The sequence below is a fragment of the Pristis pectinata genome, chromosome 9, assembly GCF_009764475.1.
Source record: "Pristis pectinata isolate sPriPec2 chromosome 9, sPriPec2.1.pri, whole genome shotgun sequence".
Lineage (NCBI taxonomy): Eukaryota > Metazoa > Chordata > Chondrichthyes > Rhinopristiformes > Pristidae > Pristis > Pristis pectinata.
In genome coordinates this window covers 83,905,905-83,923,401 of record NC_067413.1, presented here as the reverse complement: position 1 = coordinate 83,923,401, position 17,497 = coordinate 83,905,905, and the positions used below count along the sequence as shown (strand labels likewise).

At 39.5% G+C, this 17,497-nt stretch overlaps 1 protein-coding gene across 6 annotated transcripts in view; it reads right to left on the bottom strand.

Moving 5' to 3' along the window:
* Positions 1-8,233: 8,233 nt before the first annotated feature.
* LOC127574148 (hepatocyte nuclear factor 4-gamma-like) overlaps positions 8,234-17,497 on the bottom strand; it is a 100,304-nt gene continuing 91,040 nt past the window's right edge. For all 6 annotated transcript variants that reach the window (XM_052022902.1, XM_052022900.1, XM_052022901.1 and 3 more), the window contains 5 exons: positions 16,640-16,727; positions 16,345-16,497; positions 15,309-15,545; positions 11,419-11,541; positions 8,234-9,668 (listed from right to left, as the gene is read on the bottom strand). In XM_052022902.1, coding sequence (XP_051878862.1) covers positions 9,544-9,668; positions 11,419-11,541; positions 15,309-15,545; positions 16,345-16,497; positions 16,640-16,727 — 726 coding nt within the window. In that variant the 3' untranslated portion in view covers positions 8,234-9,543. The remainder of the gene's footprint in view (positions 9,669-11,418; positions 11,542-15,308; positions 15,546-16,344; positions 16,498-16,639; positions 16,728-17,497) is intronic.

Here is a 17,497-nt window from a genome sequence, read left to right as displayed (position 1 = left end):
ATTGGGGTCCAGATGGAGATTGGGGTCCAGGTAGCTGAAAACTTTGCTGCCAATGGAGTGAAGAAAGGATATGGACAAGATGCCAGTATTGAAAGACAGCAGAGATCTTCGAGAGTCTTGGGCTGGAGAGGGGGCTACAGGGAAAGGATAAGATGGATATGAAAATAAGGATGAGGATATTTAAATATAGCCAATATAGATCAGAGTGAACAGGTGTGATGTCTAAGAGTTAGGATGCTGGCAGCAGAGTTCTGGGCAAGCTCAATGGCCACATTTGGGATCATCGTATCATGGAGTTATCACTTCATTGATAGTTGTATGTAATCCCAGGGAAACTTGGGAGGATAATCACAGAAATTGTCAAGCAGATTTTCAGAATGAATTCTATCACCTAATACACAGAAATGTCATGCTACACTGTAAAATTTCTAGGGCAAGATCCAGTTTGTTCACCTGTCTGTTCACTTGGTGGTTGCACATTACGACAATGGTGGATTTGCTGCCTAATGTTGATGGGTTCAAGCTGGAAGGCCTGTCAGTGGACCAGTGGGATGGTTGAATCCACAGGTAACAAAAATATAGATGAGGATTTCAGCAGCAGACGAGCTGAGACAGAAGCAGCAACAGACAATGTTGCAAAGTTTGAAGTGGGTGGTCTTGGTGATTGAGAAGAGGTAAGGTTGGAGCTTAACTCAGAGTGAAATAGGATGCAAAAGTTGTGAACAGGTCAGTTGGTGGCCTTGGGGGAATGGAGTTCGTTGCTTGTCAACAAAAATTTTGATGAGGATCGAAAACCATGACTTTTATTATAAAAGTTATGTCAGGTTGTGTTGAATGTGGGGACATCATAACAAGTCTTTGTGATACTATAAAGGTGCCTCTAGAGTCACATGAACATTAACAATAAATTTAATAAACTGCATAAATTAAATTGCAGCAAAGTATTGGGCCAGATTGCATGGATGACAAGATAGTGGTTCCATAGAGAGCTGCCAGGTAGCTGTAGTAAATGCGTCAGCTCATTCTAGACTTGTCCACCCGATCACTGCAGCATGGAAGAGGGGAACTTGCTCCGAGTCAAATACGGGCCCATCTGACCTTTTACTCCACCCCAGGTCTCATCGTTAAGTCCTGGGGCTTCTGTAATGTCCTGAGCTGAGGGGACAGATACATTTCAAACCTGGCCTCTTAGCTTTACAGCTGTCATTGCCAGCATAAGGGATGGGAAGTAGTCTGTGTTTTTTAAAATTTTACTGTAATTAATTCATATATTTTTGCTTAACATTACAGCTTAATGTGATTTTTTCCTTTTATTATTAACTTTGTTGTTCATTTACTTACCTTTGATTTTCTAAGTTTCCCTGATTTTCAAAGATATTAGAAATTGTGATGGTGACTTTTGTAGCACGAGGGCTACAAAACGCCATAAGGGCGGTTCCTGAGCAAGGTCTTAGCTCCCACCAGCTGCAGCCCAGTCACTGCTTGCAGCCTGCTCCAACACATGGAAAGATCACAGTGGTGATATCAGGAGAATGTCAGGAGCTCCACTACTTAAAGGGTAGTGCGATTATGGTGCTAGTGCATGGTAGGGGTGGTGGATGCGTGGTGTAGGCCAGATCCAGCACAATTTGTCCGAATACTGGTTTTGTTCCACTACATGGAATTGCAGAAAGAAATACAAGAAGTTACACACCTCTTGTTTGGGTTTGTTGCAAATCAACTGATAGAGATTATCATCATTAGGCAGCAAATCTACCATTGTCATAATGTGCAACCACCAAATTAACAGACAGGTGAATTAACTGGACCTTGCCCTAGAAATTGTACAGTGTAGCATGACATTTCTGTGTATTAGGCGATAAAATTCATTCTGAAAATCTGCTTGACAATTTCTGTGATTATCCTCCCAAGTTTCCCTGGTTTATGATACACTATTACACAGAGGGCATCAAATATTTTCTCCAGTGACACTTTTGTATTGGTTGATATGTGTAATGCTCTAATCATCTGTTGAGAAGCAGATCTTCAGAAGACACTTGGGTCTGTTTGGTGTAACTTAAAGGAGACCTGCCCAAGCTGGAGTCTGGTGCTGAGAACTGGCTGTAGATGTTTCCCTTTAAAAAAAACATGGACCAACCAATTGTGATGTTTGCAAGTGAATGCTGCCAAGTAGCACATCTCAAGGTGCAGTAGTTCATGCTGAGGGACGCATGGAAGCCATGTAAAGATTTTGAGGGGTAGAACCACAGTTAGGGTCCCACTACCAATGTACACTGAGCGTCTGGGCCATGTGTAACAGGCTCTCAAAAGCTTCACGGGTGCAATTTTTAAGGAGGAAACCTGAATGGTGAATTAATTGAATTAATTGTATAATGAATGTAGAGAAATATCTGTACTGACTGTATTTATTATATATAAATCATATTTTTGAAATATAAAAAAAATCCTGATTGTGATGCCCAAATGTGACAGCAACACCTGCCAAAGATGACGCCTGCCTATCACCCACTCCCCATTCCCCAAGCAGGCTAATTATTGTGTATCACATCCCAACCCTCTTTTTGAGGTTTAGTGAGTTTCTCCAACATAAAGCCGCTGTGCAATGATGGGAGCAGGGGAGGAGAAGGCCTTTGAGTGTATTAAATGCTACAAGGCCTTTGTCCAGGAAAGCTTCTTGAGTCAATATATAGAGGGCCCTACTCCAGAGGGTGCTATACTGGACCTCCTCTTAGGGAACGAGGCAAGGAAAGTAACTGAAGTGGCAGTCAGGGAGCACTTTGGCTCTAGTGACCATAATTCTATTAGTTTCAGATAGCGATGGAAAAGGATAGGACAGGTCCACAGGTCAGGGTCTCAAATTGGAGCAGGGCTAATTTTGGGGGAATTCAGCAGGATCTAGCAGAGGTCAATTAGGTGAGCCTGTTTGAAGGGAAAGGAACAAATGGCAAGTGGGAGGCATTTAAGAGTGTGGTATCAAGAATCCAGGGGCAGCATGTTCCTGGTAGGGAGAAGAGTAAACCTGGCAAGTTTAGGGAACCCTGGATGACAAGAGATATTGAGGCTCTGATCAGAAAAATGTTGGGGACTAGTGAATCTTTTAATGACTACAAAAAGGTTAAGAATAGACTTAAGAAGAAAATCAGGACGGCAAAGAAAGGATATGAGGTGGATCTGGCAAGCAAGATTAAGGAAAATCCCAAGAGGTTCTGTAGCTATATTAAGAGTCAAAGGGCAACTAGGGAGAGAGTAGGTCATCTTAGAGATCAGCAGGGCCGCCTATGTCTTGAGCCACAGGAGGTGGGTGGGACTTTTAACGAATATTTCTCCTTGGTGTTACGTAGGAGAAAATCGTGGTTGCTCAAGAGACAAGGGAAACAAGTGGAGGTAGTTTGGAGAACATTCGTATTACCAGGAAGGAGGTATTTGCAGTCTTCTCAGTGCATTAAGGTGGATAAATCCCCAGGGCCTAACTGAATGCATCCTCTGGCTTTGTGGGAGGCTAGAGAAGAAATTGCAGGGGTCCTTGTGGAGATATTTGCTTCACTGGTGAAGTTCCCGAAGACTGAAAGGTACCTAATGTCATTTCATTGTTAAGAACAGTGGCAAGGACAAGTCAGGGAACTACAGGCTGATCAGTCTGACATCAGTGGTGGGGAAGTTACTGGAGGGAATTCTGAGGGACAGGATCTACCAGCATTTGGATAGTTAGAATCTGATTAGGAGGATTCAGCAGGGCTTTGTGCGTGGAAAGTCATGCTTGATGAATCTTTTAAAGCTTTTTGAAGAGGTAACCAAAAGGGTAGAAGAAGGTAGCACAGTTGATGTTGTCTATTTGGACTTTAGCAAGGCTTTCAACAAGGTCCTGCATGGTAGGCTGGTCTGGAAGGTTAGATCCCATGGAGTCCAGTTAGAGCTAGTTAGGTAGATTCAAAATTGGCTCAGAGTTAGGAAGCAGAGGATGGTGGCTAAGGTTGTTTCTCGGAATGGAGGCCGATGACTAGTGGTGTGCCGCAGGGGTTGGTGTTGGGACCCTTGTTAATCATTATTTATATAAATGATTTGGATGCGAATGCACAAGGCTTGATCAGTAAGTTTGTGGATGACACGAAATTAGGAGGTGTTGTTGATAGTGAAGAAGGTTATCATAGATTACAGAGGGATCTTGATCAGTTAGGGAAGTGGGCTGAGGAGTGACAAATGGATTTTAATGCAGATAAGCATGAGGTGATGCATTTTGGAAAGTCAAACAAGCATAGGACTTAGACTATGAATGGTAGGGCACTAGGGAGTGTAATGGAACAGAGGGACCTAGTTTGTTAAAAGCAACATCACAGATAGACAGGGTAGTGAGAAAGGTGTTTAGCACGCTGGCCTTCATCAGTCAGTGCACTGAGTATAGGAGTTGAGACATTATGTTGCAGTTGTATAAATCGTTGGTGAGGCCACATTTCGAGTACTGCGTACATTTAGCCACGTCTTTCCCTATTATAGAAAAGATATGATTAAACTGGAAAGAGTGCAGTGAAGATTTATGAAGGTGTTGCTAGGACGAGAGGGCCTGAGTTATAGGGAGAGGTTGGCCAGGCTTGGTCTTTATTCCATGGAACATGGGAGAATGTGGTGCGGCTTTATGGAAGTGTTTAAAATTATGAGAGGCATAGATAAGGTGATGGTAACTGTCTTTTCCCCGGGATAGGGATTCCAAAACTATGGGGCATAGATTTCGGCTGAAAGTGGAAAGATTTAAAAAGGACCTGAGGGGCAATGTTTTCATGTAGAGGGTGGTGAGCATATGGAATGAGCTGCCAAAGGAAGTGGTTGAGGCAGGTACAATAGGATCATTTAAGAAGCACTTGAATAGGTACATGCAGGTGCAGGGCTTAGAGGGATGTGGGCCAATTTCAGGAAATTGGGACTAGTTGGCTGGACACCATAGCCGCAGGGACTCGCTGGGCCAAAGGGTCTATATCCGTGCTGTATTGCTCTATGACTCTAAGGCTTGCTCTGCTATACACAATACTCTGGACTTTGAAAGCAGTAAGACTTTGTAGCAATGGGCCCTGACAGAAGAAACTTGTCGGTCTTCTTCACACCGCACGTTTAACACACCTTTTCCGGATGAGGAGAATGCCAAGATCCTTGTATTTATTGGGATTAACAGGTCCTAGGTTCATATGTTCTAAAATGTAGGAGTAATCACTCACTCAGAACAATGAAACATTACTGATGGATGTGATGGCACCGCTAGTCCGGCTGCACTGAGCAAACAGTCTGCAGATTAAACTTGGAACATGGGAGGTCCTTAAATTCCCTGCAGACACTTTCCAGAACAATGCCTGTGATAAAGCACTTGCTGCCATTGATTGAATAAATTCAAAGGACAGGCAGCTTTTCAATGAATGAATTAATTAATGACGAAGCAAGCACAGGTGAATTAATAAATGAGTAAGGCAATGTGGAGCCTCAAATTAATAAACTAATGAAGTAGAGAAAACATAATTAAATTAACAAACTGATGGAAGTGTAAGCCTGTCAATCAGTTCATATAACAGCTGGAATCAATGAGTTAATGTTTTATAGAGAAGCATCCCTGGGCAACAGAGCATCTTCTCGTGAGGCAGAACCAACAAATCAATGAGAAGCAGCAAAGCAGGTTTACTAGCTGTTCTGTGCTGTCAGCATCCTGGTTAGTCCATGCTGGGTTGGCACCAAGAAGACTAAGATGTAGAACTTGATTGTGGGCATTGAGTCCACATGGTTCACGGCTCCATTCCTTTCATGGTGTTTTCATGTCACATTTTGATCAGACCCCTTGCCCCCTTCCCAAGGTAATTTGATATCTACTCGCTGCTCTGGGTAAACCCCTACAAATCTACCCCTAATGCCAACCCAACTCTCACGTACTGCCAACTTTCCTGCAACACCGATCAGATTTATGTCAGCCCACCCCTCCTTTCACCAAAAGGTGGCTGCAAAATAAGTGACAAAATCAGCATCAAATAAATCTATTCTTACTCTAATCCCAAGAATAATCAAGTGCCATATCATGCACTTCAATCTCAGATGCAAACTTTAGAAGTAATGACCCTGCTCTTTCCTAACACCGTGCCTACAAATGAATATCTGTCTCTTAACTTGCCATCTGGCAGCCTGCTGGTTGGCTCTTCATGCCCTATAGAAGGGTCTGGTGTCAAGTTGGAGATGCTGCTGTCTGTATCTCTGGAGAATCGTTCTGGTCTGTCCTCCCAAGTTCTTGAGGGGAAGGTCAAAAGCCTGGCAGTCCTGTCCTGAGAAGTATGGCAGTAATCAGATGCCATGATTGAGACAATGGTTACTAGCCGGGAAGTTGCTTCCCTCTATCAGTCCCTTCCTACCACCAGGGCTACAGGCTGCTGGGAATGGAGCATCAGCTGGTTCCAGGCTGCTGCCCAGCTGGGGATACACGGCAGATCCAACTGAAGCTGCCGCATTGGTCTGCAAGGAAGACTAAAGCTCCAAGCCTGCACACATGCGCGCTGTGCGAGCAGCCATGAGATTTGGCTCCCAAAACTCCAATGCCATGGCATGCCATCTCCTCAGCCTCCACTGGGCAGGTGGCATACCTTCAGCTGTCACCCACTCTACCACTTGGCTCCTGCTCTCTGAATCTCCCAGTGCAACATTCTCACTACCACAACCTAATACCCCCTCAATCACCCCATGAACAACTCAGAGCTGGCAATAAGGAAGCAAATGCAGTAGGCCATCTGCCAACCTGAAAGCTACAGGGGAGCTCCCCTAGCCTTCCATGTAGGACTTTTTACTCATATATCATTGAAACGCCCACCTGCCCTGCTTGTGGAAGGCCCAAAGGAACATTTTTAAATTGACAGAAAAAGCTCATAATGATGGGATGCAGACCGAGTCAGATTCGCTAAATGGTGAAGGAGCCTTTATCCGCTGGATTCCTGCAGCCCTGGTAGTCTGACATTGGATACTGACTAGGAAATCTTAAACAAGAAGGAGAAAGTATTCAGAACTCATTCCATCTAGCTTGGCTTTGTAAACCTTTTGGCTAAAGGGAGTCAGGTTTCTGTTTTAATAACTCATCATTTTTAGATTGTCTATCAATTAATTTAAACACAAATTCACCTGAAGTAGTTGCAAGTACAGCATTGGGTAACTACAATATCTCCCCTTACCCCACCCAACCACAGGCAGGCAGGCGGCAAGGATATATCCAGCAAGGCACCTGCATCTGCCCGATCCTTGCAGCTGAGCTGTTGCTCCTGGCTCTGAGTTGTTGCCCCAGTTCTGAGTTGCGGGCTTCTGCTGATCAAAAGCCTGGAGCTAATTCTGGAATTATGATGCAAAGCTCCTGAATGGTTAGGAAAATACAGGAATTTTAGACTGTAAACAAATATTAAGAGTAGTCACAGGCTATTCCTAGCCATTCAGTTGAAAAGTTTTAAATGGTGTTTCTTCTGACAATGAAATTCAGAAGAATGCCAACATGGGTCCTTAAAACATACAAATTCAGATAGACAAGGATCAAAAAAGGAAAATGAGATTCCAACTTTTTAAAAAATGGTGCTATTTTACAAATTCAATCATTCCTTGCTTTTATATACAATATCTTTGAAAAATGTTTTAGGCACCCCATTATTTTGTATAATGGGTACTACAGCCATGTTTAGACATAAGCAAGTTTCACAGAATTATACCAGGCATGGAAATTTATATTTATGAAGAAAGATTTGAAAAGCAAGGGCTTTTCCATTGGAATAGAAAATGTTAAGGAGTAATTTAACTGTTGGTTTCAAAATTATGAACTAAAGTTTTGATAAAATAAACAGTGAAAGGTTATTTGCAGTAATTGGAAAAAACCTGCCTGTATGAATGGGGAAGTTGGAAGAAATATTTTTCTGACAAAATTATTAGAACATGGAATTCCTCACTAGAATTTACTGCTAGTGAACCTATAAAATATTGATGGGAGAATCTGAAGGAATACAATTATTGGAGAAGGGAATGAAATGGGATGATTTGAGTGTTCCTGTAGCTATAGGTGGATGGGTTGAAAGGCACAAGAAAATATCATCTTAAAGTTGCTTTCCAAGCAACACAATTTTGTATCAGGCTCCGTTACTTAATGTCACTTGGTCAAAATGGTGCAATTCCAATTAACATCCCTAAAACATGCAAGTGTAATAGGAAGTTCCCAGAGCTACATAATCTCAATTATTGTTCACAATTGGCAAGATATTAACATTTATTCGTATTTTACCATGTGGAGAACTCAAATTTTCTGAAAGTACATACAATGTACTGAACATTCAACTCATTATATAATGCAAAACAATATTTAAAACTGTGTACACTTTACATTCCAGTATTGATTTACTTTCAGGATTGGATCATTTTTGAATCATTCACAATAATTCATACAAAAATAATTTCACTTATAAAATAGATCATTCCATCACAATAAATTACATTGATTATCTAATTCCTCACTATATACAAACCAAGAAAAAGTCATAAAATAGGCTTACTCCATTTACACAAGATACAATAAAGGATGCATTCAGCAATTTAAGGCAGTTAATAGTCGAAAACTATCGGAGCAAATTCTATTCACCAGCCATATTAAAAAATCAACTCTAATGCATTCAATAATAAACTTTGATATTAGTTTGGAAGCTAATCTGATTTGAGCTGCCATTGATTTCATAAAAAGGTACAGAAATAGTAAGGATGGCTTCTTGTAAAAGCAAATTGTATTACTGTTCAGTGAAGCTCCCTTTCCTGGTCATGCAATACAAGACCCCATTGTAAGACCTGGCATGCCCTTTGTTGCTGGTGTAAAATATATCACAGACAGTACAGTAAGCTATGAAGTTAGATGGCACAACTCAAAGCAAGAGCACCTTTTAAAAACACATATGTACAATTTTAAAAAGAAATGACTTGGCATTATGATACTGGCTGTAATAATGTAAATTTGAATTTTACAATTACCACACTTTGGTTGGGTTACCACCTTCTAACTCATTCAGTCATTTTCCATATATGAATTTTTAATCATCTTTATCTACCTCAAAGCTTCAGTGAAGTCAGTCTCAAAAGGTAGAATTTACGGTTTATAACATTATCAAATATGACACAATTCTTTTATTCACTGTCAAACATCTTAATTATCGGCTACACTAATGTGGAAAATAGTGAAACAACCAACCATATTCAAATTGGGGAATTTAATCTACAATCTACAAAAATTACAAAAAAGACTTCTGATAAGTTTATTTTGTTTTTATGCAAATAGCTTTAAACAAATCTCTTTAAAATATTCACCTGAGATGGCAACATGTGTTTAAGACTTCTTGCTCTTGCAGTGGCATATTCCACAAAAAACATGTTGGCAAAGACAAGAAATTAGTGGTATACATACAGAAAGGCAGTGCTGCTTTCTACCCATGGCTTGAATCAGATTTGGTAACTTCATTCAGCTGTCTCGTATTCAAAAGGATAGGAAGTACAATCTGTCATTCTTTAAGTTTGGCATCACAAGCCCTTCGGTTTTGGCAATGGCCCTTGCTGAGAAATAACGGAAAGCTGGTTTGAAGCAAGCTTGTATTGTTCTTGCCCTGAACCTTGTGGAGGAGATGGTAGTGGTGTTTCTGGTGTCGCTGCAGAGAAGTGCACACAAAATGTAAAGCTGAAGTTGCAATAATTAAGTTTTTAATGATAAATATTTATCCTAATGACCCAAGAATGCATAAAACTATTCCTAATATATTTTTTACAATTGAACTAAAGCAAGTTATTAATCTTAGACAGTGAGAGGTTCCCCTTACAACCAGGACACACCAAAAGTCCAGATGTGCTGAGTGACCCCAGTGTCCTCAGCTCACTGTGAATTGCACTCTTCAGGTTGCTCAATCAATGTACAAAACCAATTATCTTCTAATGGTGAAAGCCTAGCAGGCCATTTCCCTACTTCTCAATGTAGACGATACTTTGGAATGTGAGCTTCCAACGAAGAAGAAATAACCATGGGGCTGATCTTCCACTTGCCAGTCAGATGCAAAATGGAATTAGTGCAGCCTTTCCAACGGACATCTATATACTATTCTAGTCCCAGGCAAGAAATGAGTTCAAATCCAAACCCAAAATGATGTGTTTCATTATGGGTACTTCCTAAACTGCTAATAAAATGAAGCTAAATATACCTGACTACAGGATCTGGATGCACTTGCATTTTGGCATCATCACCTGTATTATTTGTCACCTTTGCTTTTCTACATCAACTATGCACAAAACTCACTGCAAGGAATGGCAAGAAAAACAAACTAATGCTATTGTCGTTGTTCACATCAGAAAAAAAATCTTGCAATATCTTTTGATGAAATTCCTTTGGTATATTAAGGATGACTCTGTGACCAGGTTTCCATTCTGTTTTATCTGTCCCATACAGAATAGCAAAAAATGAATGGCTTGCATTTATATTGTAACTTTTATGACCACAGGACATCCAAAAATTGCTTAAGTATAGTCACTGTGGGAGTGGGAACGATGGCAGCCATTTTGTGCACAGCAAGTACCACCAACAGCAATGAAATCAATGACCAGATAGATAGTGACTGAAAAATAAAGTCTGCCCAGCATATCGGAGGACGTCCCCTGTTCTTCCAGATGCATCATCTGCAAGATTAAACTGAGCTAAAGCTAAGAATGAAACGAAATGGGGCTTTACAATTTCTCACTATAAATGTGCTGTAAGGAGAGTTTCATTGTCATGTACTTCTAATCATGAGACAATCAGAGTGTCCTTGCTTCTGTGAGTTCTATACAGGGTATTATCCACAAAACCTAGGCTAATACCTCAGTCCGTGCTGAGGAAACTGCACTTTAGGAATGGCTGTCTTTCAAATAAGATGTTAACCTGAATCCCTATCTTCCCACTGCAGCAACCTGGGTTTCCACCTTGTCATAGATATCCCCTTTGGTCTCTCCAACCTTCCCCCTTACTGTAATTTAAGACATACCTGCTTTCTTGCTATTCCAATTCTGATGAAGGGATATCAACCTGAAATACTAACCCCATTTCTCCTTCTGTCTGACTTGCTGAGCATCTCCAGAATTGTCAGTTTTTATTTCAGATTTCCAACATTTGCACTCTTTTGCACTTCACAGGCCATTTTTCTCTTTGCAGAACCTTCCTTCAAATACATTGCTATTGCATTTTCACATTGCAAAGCAATAACAATCCTATTTGCTGTGAAAATATTATACTAATATAATCTTTTAAGTGTTTAGTTTTTCATTAGTATTACTGCATTGCTATTATTGAGGATGCTAATACTTCCGTAAAACGTCTCAAACTATTCAAAAATACACAGTAAATTGTTTATGCCAAAATGAGAGGAAAATACATACACATCTGTTCAGTGCGAGTTGCTGTAGGCATTGAACTGATCAAAATGGTTTGGCCTGTTACTGGATCCTGGGTTACATGAGGGTTTAGTGGATGATGGAGATGACTTGGATCATTGGTTGTGCCTGTAAAGGAGATTACATAAAAGAACATCCTAAATTATGTAGTAGGCACTGTAATACTTCTTGAAATTAATGTATGGTCTGGAATTAACATTCATAAGTCCAAATTATTGCTGGACACACAAATTAATCCATTCTGGAAAAATACACTGGATTTCTTTTAAATTGCCAAATGAATCATGATGATTCCACACAAGGTTCAAGCATTATCCACAGTGTAATTACCAGCATAGATTTGTAAACATAACATTCATTAAAACTGCAAAAGGCTATTAAACATTGTTCGAAGTACATTCACTTGCACAAATGTATGTACAAAGTAGGAGTCAGGAGTAGGTCACTGGGCCCTTCAAACTGCTCCACCATTTAATAACATGATGGCTGATCTGACTGTAACCACAAATGCACATTCCATTATGACCACGGTAACTTTTAACCTCCTTGCTAACAAGAATCTATTTACCCCTGCTTTACAAAATATTCAAAGACTGAGCTTCAACCACCCTTTGAAGGAGATGGTTCCAAAAGAGACTCTCAGAGAGAAAATAAAACATCACCTTGTCTCTGTTAAATGGATGATCCTTTTTTTTTCAACTGTGACCTTGAGTTCCAGATTCTTTCACAAGAGCAAACATTCTCTCCAATATGTTCCAATGAAATCCCCAGTCACTCTTTTGGTTATACAAACCTGGCCTGACTAACCCTTCCAAACAAGTTAACCCACCCATTAGAGGTGTTAGTCCAGTGAACCTTCTCTCTGAACTACTTCCAACACATTAACATCCAAACATGCAAAATGTGAGTTGATGCTGTAGTAGTTTGTCAGTATAATTGCTAGACAATACATAATTTCTGAACTATTCTTATTAACTTGAAACTTCAACTTGAACACTTAAGAATATTACAGTGGTGAGTTGATGCAATCACTACTCGGAGCTAGTGATCAGTTGTGTTTCCTTAAATTGTGAGAGGAAAGTTTTTCAAAAAATAAAATTACAGAATAGAAAAATTATTTATACATATTTTTAAATAATGATTCCATGGGTATGGCTTTGCTTAGCAGTTTCATGACTACTCTGTGGGATAATTCTCCCAACCCTGACATCAGTTCTGAGGACATCACTGCTGAAATTGTCCAAGGTATTACAAATCTTGAGATTTAAACAAAATGCACAGTAAAGGATGGAATCATATAGAGGACTCATAAGTAGGGACGGTGATTTTTCATGAAAGATGTTAATGAGATGTCTGGACTGTCAACAACGGATGCTTAAGTGACTAAGGTGGGATTGTAAATACAACATTTCTGGAAACTGTAAACACTCAAACACTGTACCTGACATCATTTGAGTCTAAAAATAGCACTGAGATATTGCTACTTATTATTAAAAGGTTAATGCCGCCACTAAAATGTTGAACTAAATTGTGCAATTATTTAATCATCCATATGCTGAATTCAATTTTCAGACCAAGGTACCAACCAAATAGAGGGACCTCAAGACAAAACACATCCTGAAAGCTGACATCCAAATTCAGCTAGGTAAGTACAATAGCGGTTCAAAAATATCATTTTCAAAATCTCTGTGGAAAATAAAATTATGCCAGAGGACTGGAAGTTTTCACAAGGAAACAAGAACAAACCAGCATATTCCAGACTGGTTAATCTTAATTCAGTTTTGCAAAAGTCCAAAATCTTTGACCAAATTTACTAAAATCTGTGAGGTGGATAAATGAAATGCTATGGATGTGGTTTGTTGGGATCTTTGAAAAGCCTAAAATGTGGTATCATTTAGGAGACAGTGCAATGATAATAAAACATGGAATTAATGTGGCCATTTCAAACAAATCATAGCTGCAGGGAGGAGAAGTAAGGATGAGTGTAGAAGGAAATTTCTCAGATTTGAAATGTGTTATGCTTCATAAGAGTCAGTATTATCCACTTTACAAATATCAATGATCTGGACTGTGGAGTTAACTATTAAATGTTACTGATGGCATAAAATTGGAAGGCATGTAGATTGTGATGAATGTTGTGACAGACCTCAGGAGGACATAGTAGTTAAGAAGTTTGCAGATAGAAGGCAGGCCAGGAGCAATGTAGGAAAAATGAAGCAGTGTATGTTTTAAACGATAATTAGAGACAGGAAATAAACCTTCCATAATAAAAGTCTAAAAGGAATGGAGGGACCTTGGTGTGCAGATAAATGTCTTTACAAGTGATTGAGCAAGCAGTTATGTCCATTAGCAATGAATACTCAGTTTAGGACCTGGAGGCATTTAGAGTATAAAAGTCAGAAAGTAATACATGTCCTAATGAGTCCACAGTCAGAAATTATGTTTTTGACTAGCCCAATATTGAAAGCACACAGAAGTCATGGATCTAGTATAAAAGGGGCTGCACTGAAGAGAAAATTCAGGGTTTTCACTAGAGTCAGTAAGTTTAATGGGTCATACAGACCATTGATCTGTTGAAATATCAGAATCTGCACTTGTTTTGTTAGTGTTACAGAATGTGACCTATCAACACGATACATCAGAGAGTGATGGAACATAAGGAATTTCTTATACAGAGTTCTAATTTCATGAGTTTCAAATTGAGATAATAAATGAAGATGCTTCATTACAAGAAAGGAAAATGTCAGGAAGACAGTCAGCTAGAATTGGAGAGGGAATAGAAAGAAGCATGGGTAAAAGCATGGGAATGGTTCATCATTCTCTAAACCACCCAACCCTGGGAAAAAACAGAAAACCAATTTTAAAAATAGGTGAACGAACAAGAGTGGTTCAAAGCAACAAATTACCTTTGAGCTATGAACACTCATTTTTCTGGGGAAACATGGCAACCCCAATCTGTGCAGTTAGTACCGTTGATTTATGTGGAATTACATAAAACTTAAATCACAGAAACAGACTATTCAGCCCAAATGATCTACACTGCTCGCTTGAGCCCCTCCAATTCTTCCTCATCCAACACTAACATGGAACCCTTTGCCCTCCCCCCTCATAAGCGCATCTAGCTTACTCTTTGATGTCCTGAATTCATTTTTTGATTTCTTGGTAGCTATCTCATAGTAATTGTTGGATTTTGCTCAGCAACATAAGTGAAAACTCTCTCTTTGTCTCTACTGTATCAAAGCCATTCATAATTTTAAAGACCTTTACTTGTTCTTTCCTCGGTTCCCTTATACGATGAGATGGACTCTGACCTCACGATCTACCTTGTTGTGACCTTGCACCTATATTGCACTGCACTTTCTCTGTAGTTGTGACACTTTATTCTATACTGTTATTGTTTTTACCTGTACTACATCAATGCACTCTGTACTACCTCAATGCACTCTGTACTAACCCAATGTAACTGCACTATGTAATGAATTGATCTGTACGATCGGTATGCAAGACAAGTTTTTCACTGTACCTCGGTACAAGTGACAATAATAAACCAATACCAATACCTTCTCTTTCCAGGAAAAAAGCAACCCATCCTGTTTCAGATTACAAGAAAATATGGTAATTAAATGAAAGAAAAAGGAAACTTTGATGAGCTTTGAAGATTTTCTCATTGACTACTACAACTTTGGCAGAAACCCCCTTAGCATGTGTGTCTGGCTGTCTATCAGATGCAGTCGATCAGGAAGATCCAGGAGAACATACCCAGCAAATTTACTGAGCTTAAGAATCAAGAGCAGGAAAACACTGAACCGAGGTCCACATAGGATTAATAAACAGGCTTGTACAATTATCCTCAACTGATAAGAAGTTGCACATACCTCCCAGCAACATTTCTTGGAGCAAGTTGTCAATCTTTGCTAGTCCAAAAAGTTTGACAAATTGAATTTGTTCAATCATTTGCCAGGTTATACTCTGAAGAGTCGGCAACAGCAGAAGTAGTTCTCCAAATCGTCCTCGGGAATCATACTGTCGATCATTAATATAATCCTCCAAACTAACTTGCACTTGATAACGCATGTTCTTGATTTTTGATGGATCATTTAGTGCTTTTGCATCTAAAGGAAAATAATTGAAGATGAAATAAAATGTGCATGCATATTTGTAACTAGGAGATGAGCAACAGCACAGCAGGTCCAGAGAGGACCTGCATATTGCTCTATGCAGCTGAGTTTACAGGTTGAAGATTTGTTTAGTGAAATGTAGCAAGCAAAAATAATGTTTTGTTGTAATACTGACATTTGTAGACAGAAGAGGTGATTTTCCAGCAACTACAATTAACAGACAAAAATCAGGGGCTGCAAGCTTGTCATCTGCCAAAAATATACAACTCTTCACACTATCAAGCTATTGAATCAATACTAAGATTTCTAAATAAAGCTTTTCAGGTACAAATCAGGCATGATCAGATAGAGTCACGGAAGAGGCTTCAGAGGTGGGATGGTGTTCGCCTATATTCCTAACCAGCAGCAGAGGAGGAGGAGCAACTTACTATCTGAAGGCCCAGCTCAGATCTATCTGCACCTATCAAGTCCAAGAAGGGACATTATGAGGCTGATTTACAGTTCAGAAGTTTGCTATAGACATTGTAAATTGAATCAGATTTCAGGGGTAATCCATTGCCTGAAGCTCTGTGATTCTGAAAGAAACAGTGTTTCTTTCTAATTGCTGAAAGAAAGTGTTTCATTATCAAAAGGTAGTGAAGCAATTCAGACCCCAGTTTCTGGCTCTTAAAAGCTATAGCTCTAATTCAACAGATAGGTTCCAAAATACTTGCTTCTTCTCATGACAGGCACAATGCCTTGTCACAATGATGCAATACCAAACCTTCTATTTGACATGAAAATGTGTACAGACCTGGATCGAAGAAAACAATAGCTTTCAAGCAGGCGTATTCATTGTCATCTATCTGAATTTCTTGAAAAGGCCGCACCAACTCATCTAAAATCCTATTTGCCACACGACTAATTTCCATTTCCGGACTGTTGCGATGTATGGCATAATCATTCCCTGTTCAAAATGGCATAAGTGGTTTGCATAGTATTTTTTAAAATTAAGAATTGCTCACAATAATTATCATGCAGCAATTGTAAGAAATATATCTATTGTTAAATGCAATCTGAAATAAAGGTGAATTTAAAGGCAGTTTTACCTAGCAGTAGGACGTCCTTATATGACATAGACCGTTTCGCCACTCCGAGTAGCAGGTGTTCCCCAGCATGTGCTCTCAACAAAGCCACCTAATTTAACAACAAAAAAACAGGGGTTAAAATGAGGAACATCTAAGGCCATACATTGACACTGTAGTTCCAGGTTCCAAACTATGAACTGTTATATTCTGCTAACACCCTATTCTACTTCAATCCCTCCCCCAATACCTTTTCTCAGACAAACAAGCCAAATAGTGAGTACATGAGTACACACAAGAGTAGGCCACTAGGCCCCTCAAGCCTGCCCTGCCATTCAATATGATCATGGCTGATCTACACCAGGCCTCAACCCTTCATCTGTGCCAGATCCCCACAGCCCTCAATCTTTCAAACATTTATCTACCTCCACTTTAAATACGTCTAATGAATTAGCCTCCACAGCTCTCTAGGATGGAGAATTACAGAGTTGCTTTTGACATAATACAAATTAATATTTATGATGTTAGGTGGTGTACCACACAATAGAATTAGTTAAAAACAACAGGTTTATGAATAATCAAAAAAAACCCACAGATGCTAGAAACCTGAATAGAAAATGCTAGAAAAACTCAAGGGTCACAGATATGAAATTTTTCCCTTTCCACAGATCCTGTCAGACCTGTTGTGTTTCTCCAGCATTTTTGTTTTCACTTTAACTTCAGGTTAAAGTGGTGATTCTTTATTTAATCTCTCTTAAGTTTCTAGAACTAGCCCTTGTTGGTATGCTGACTTGGCAAGATTTGGCATCTACAAATAGCTCTTATTTTAAGATAGAGTCAGACAACATACAATAAGCAACAGGATATTTTAAGCCATGAAAT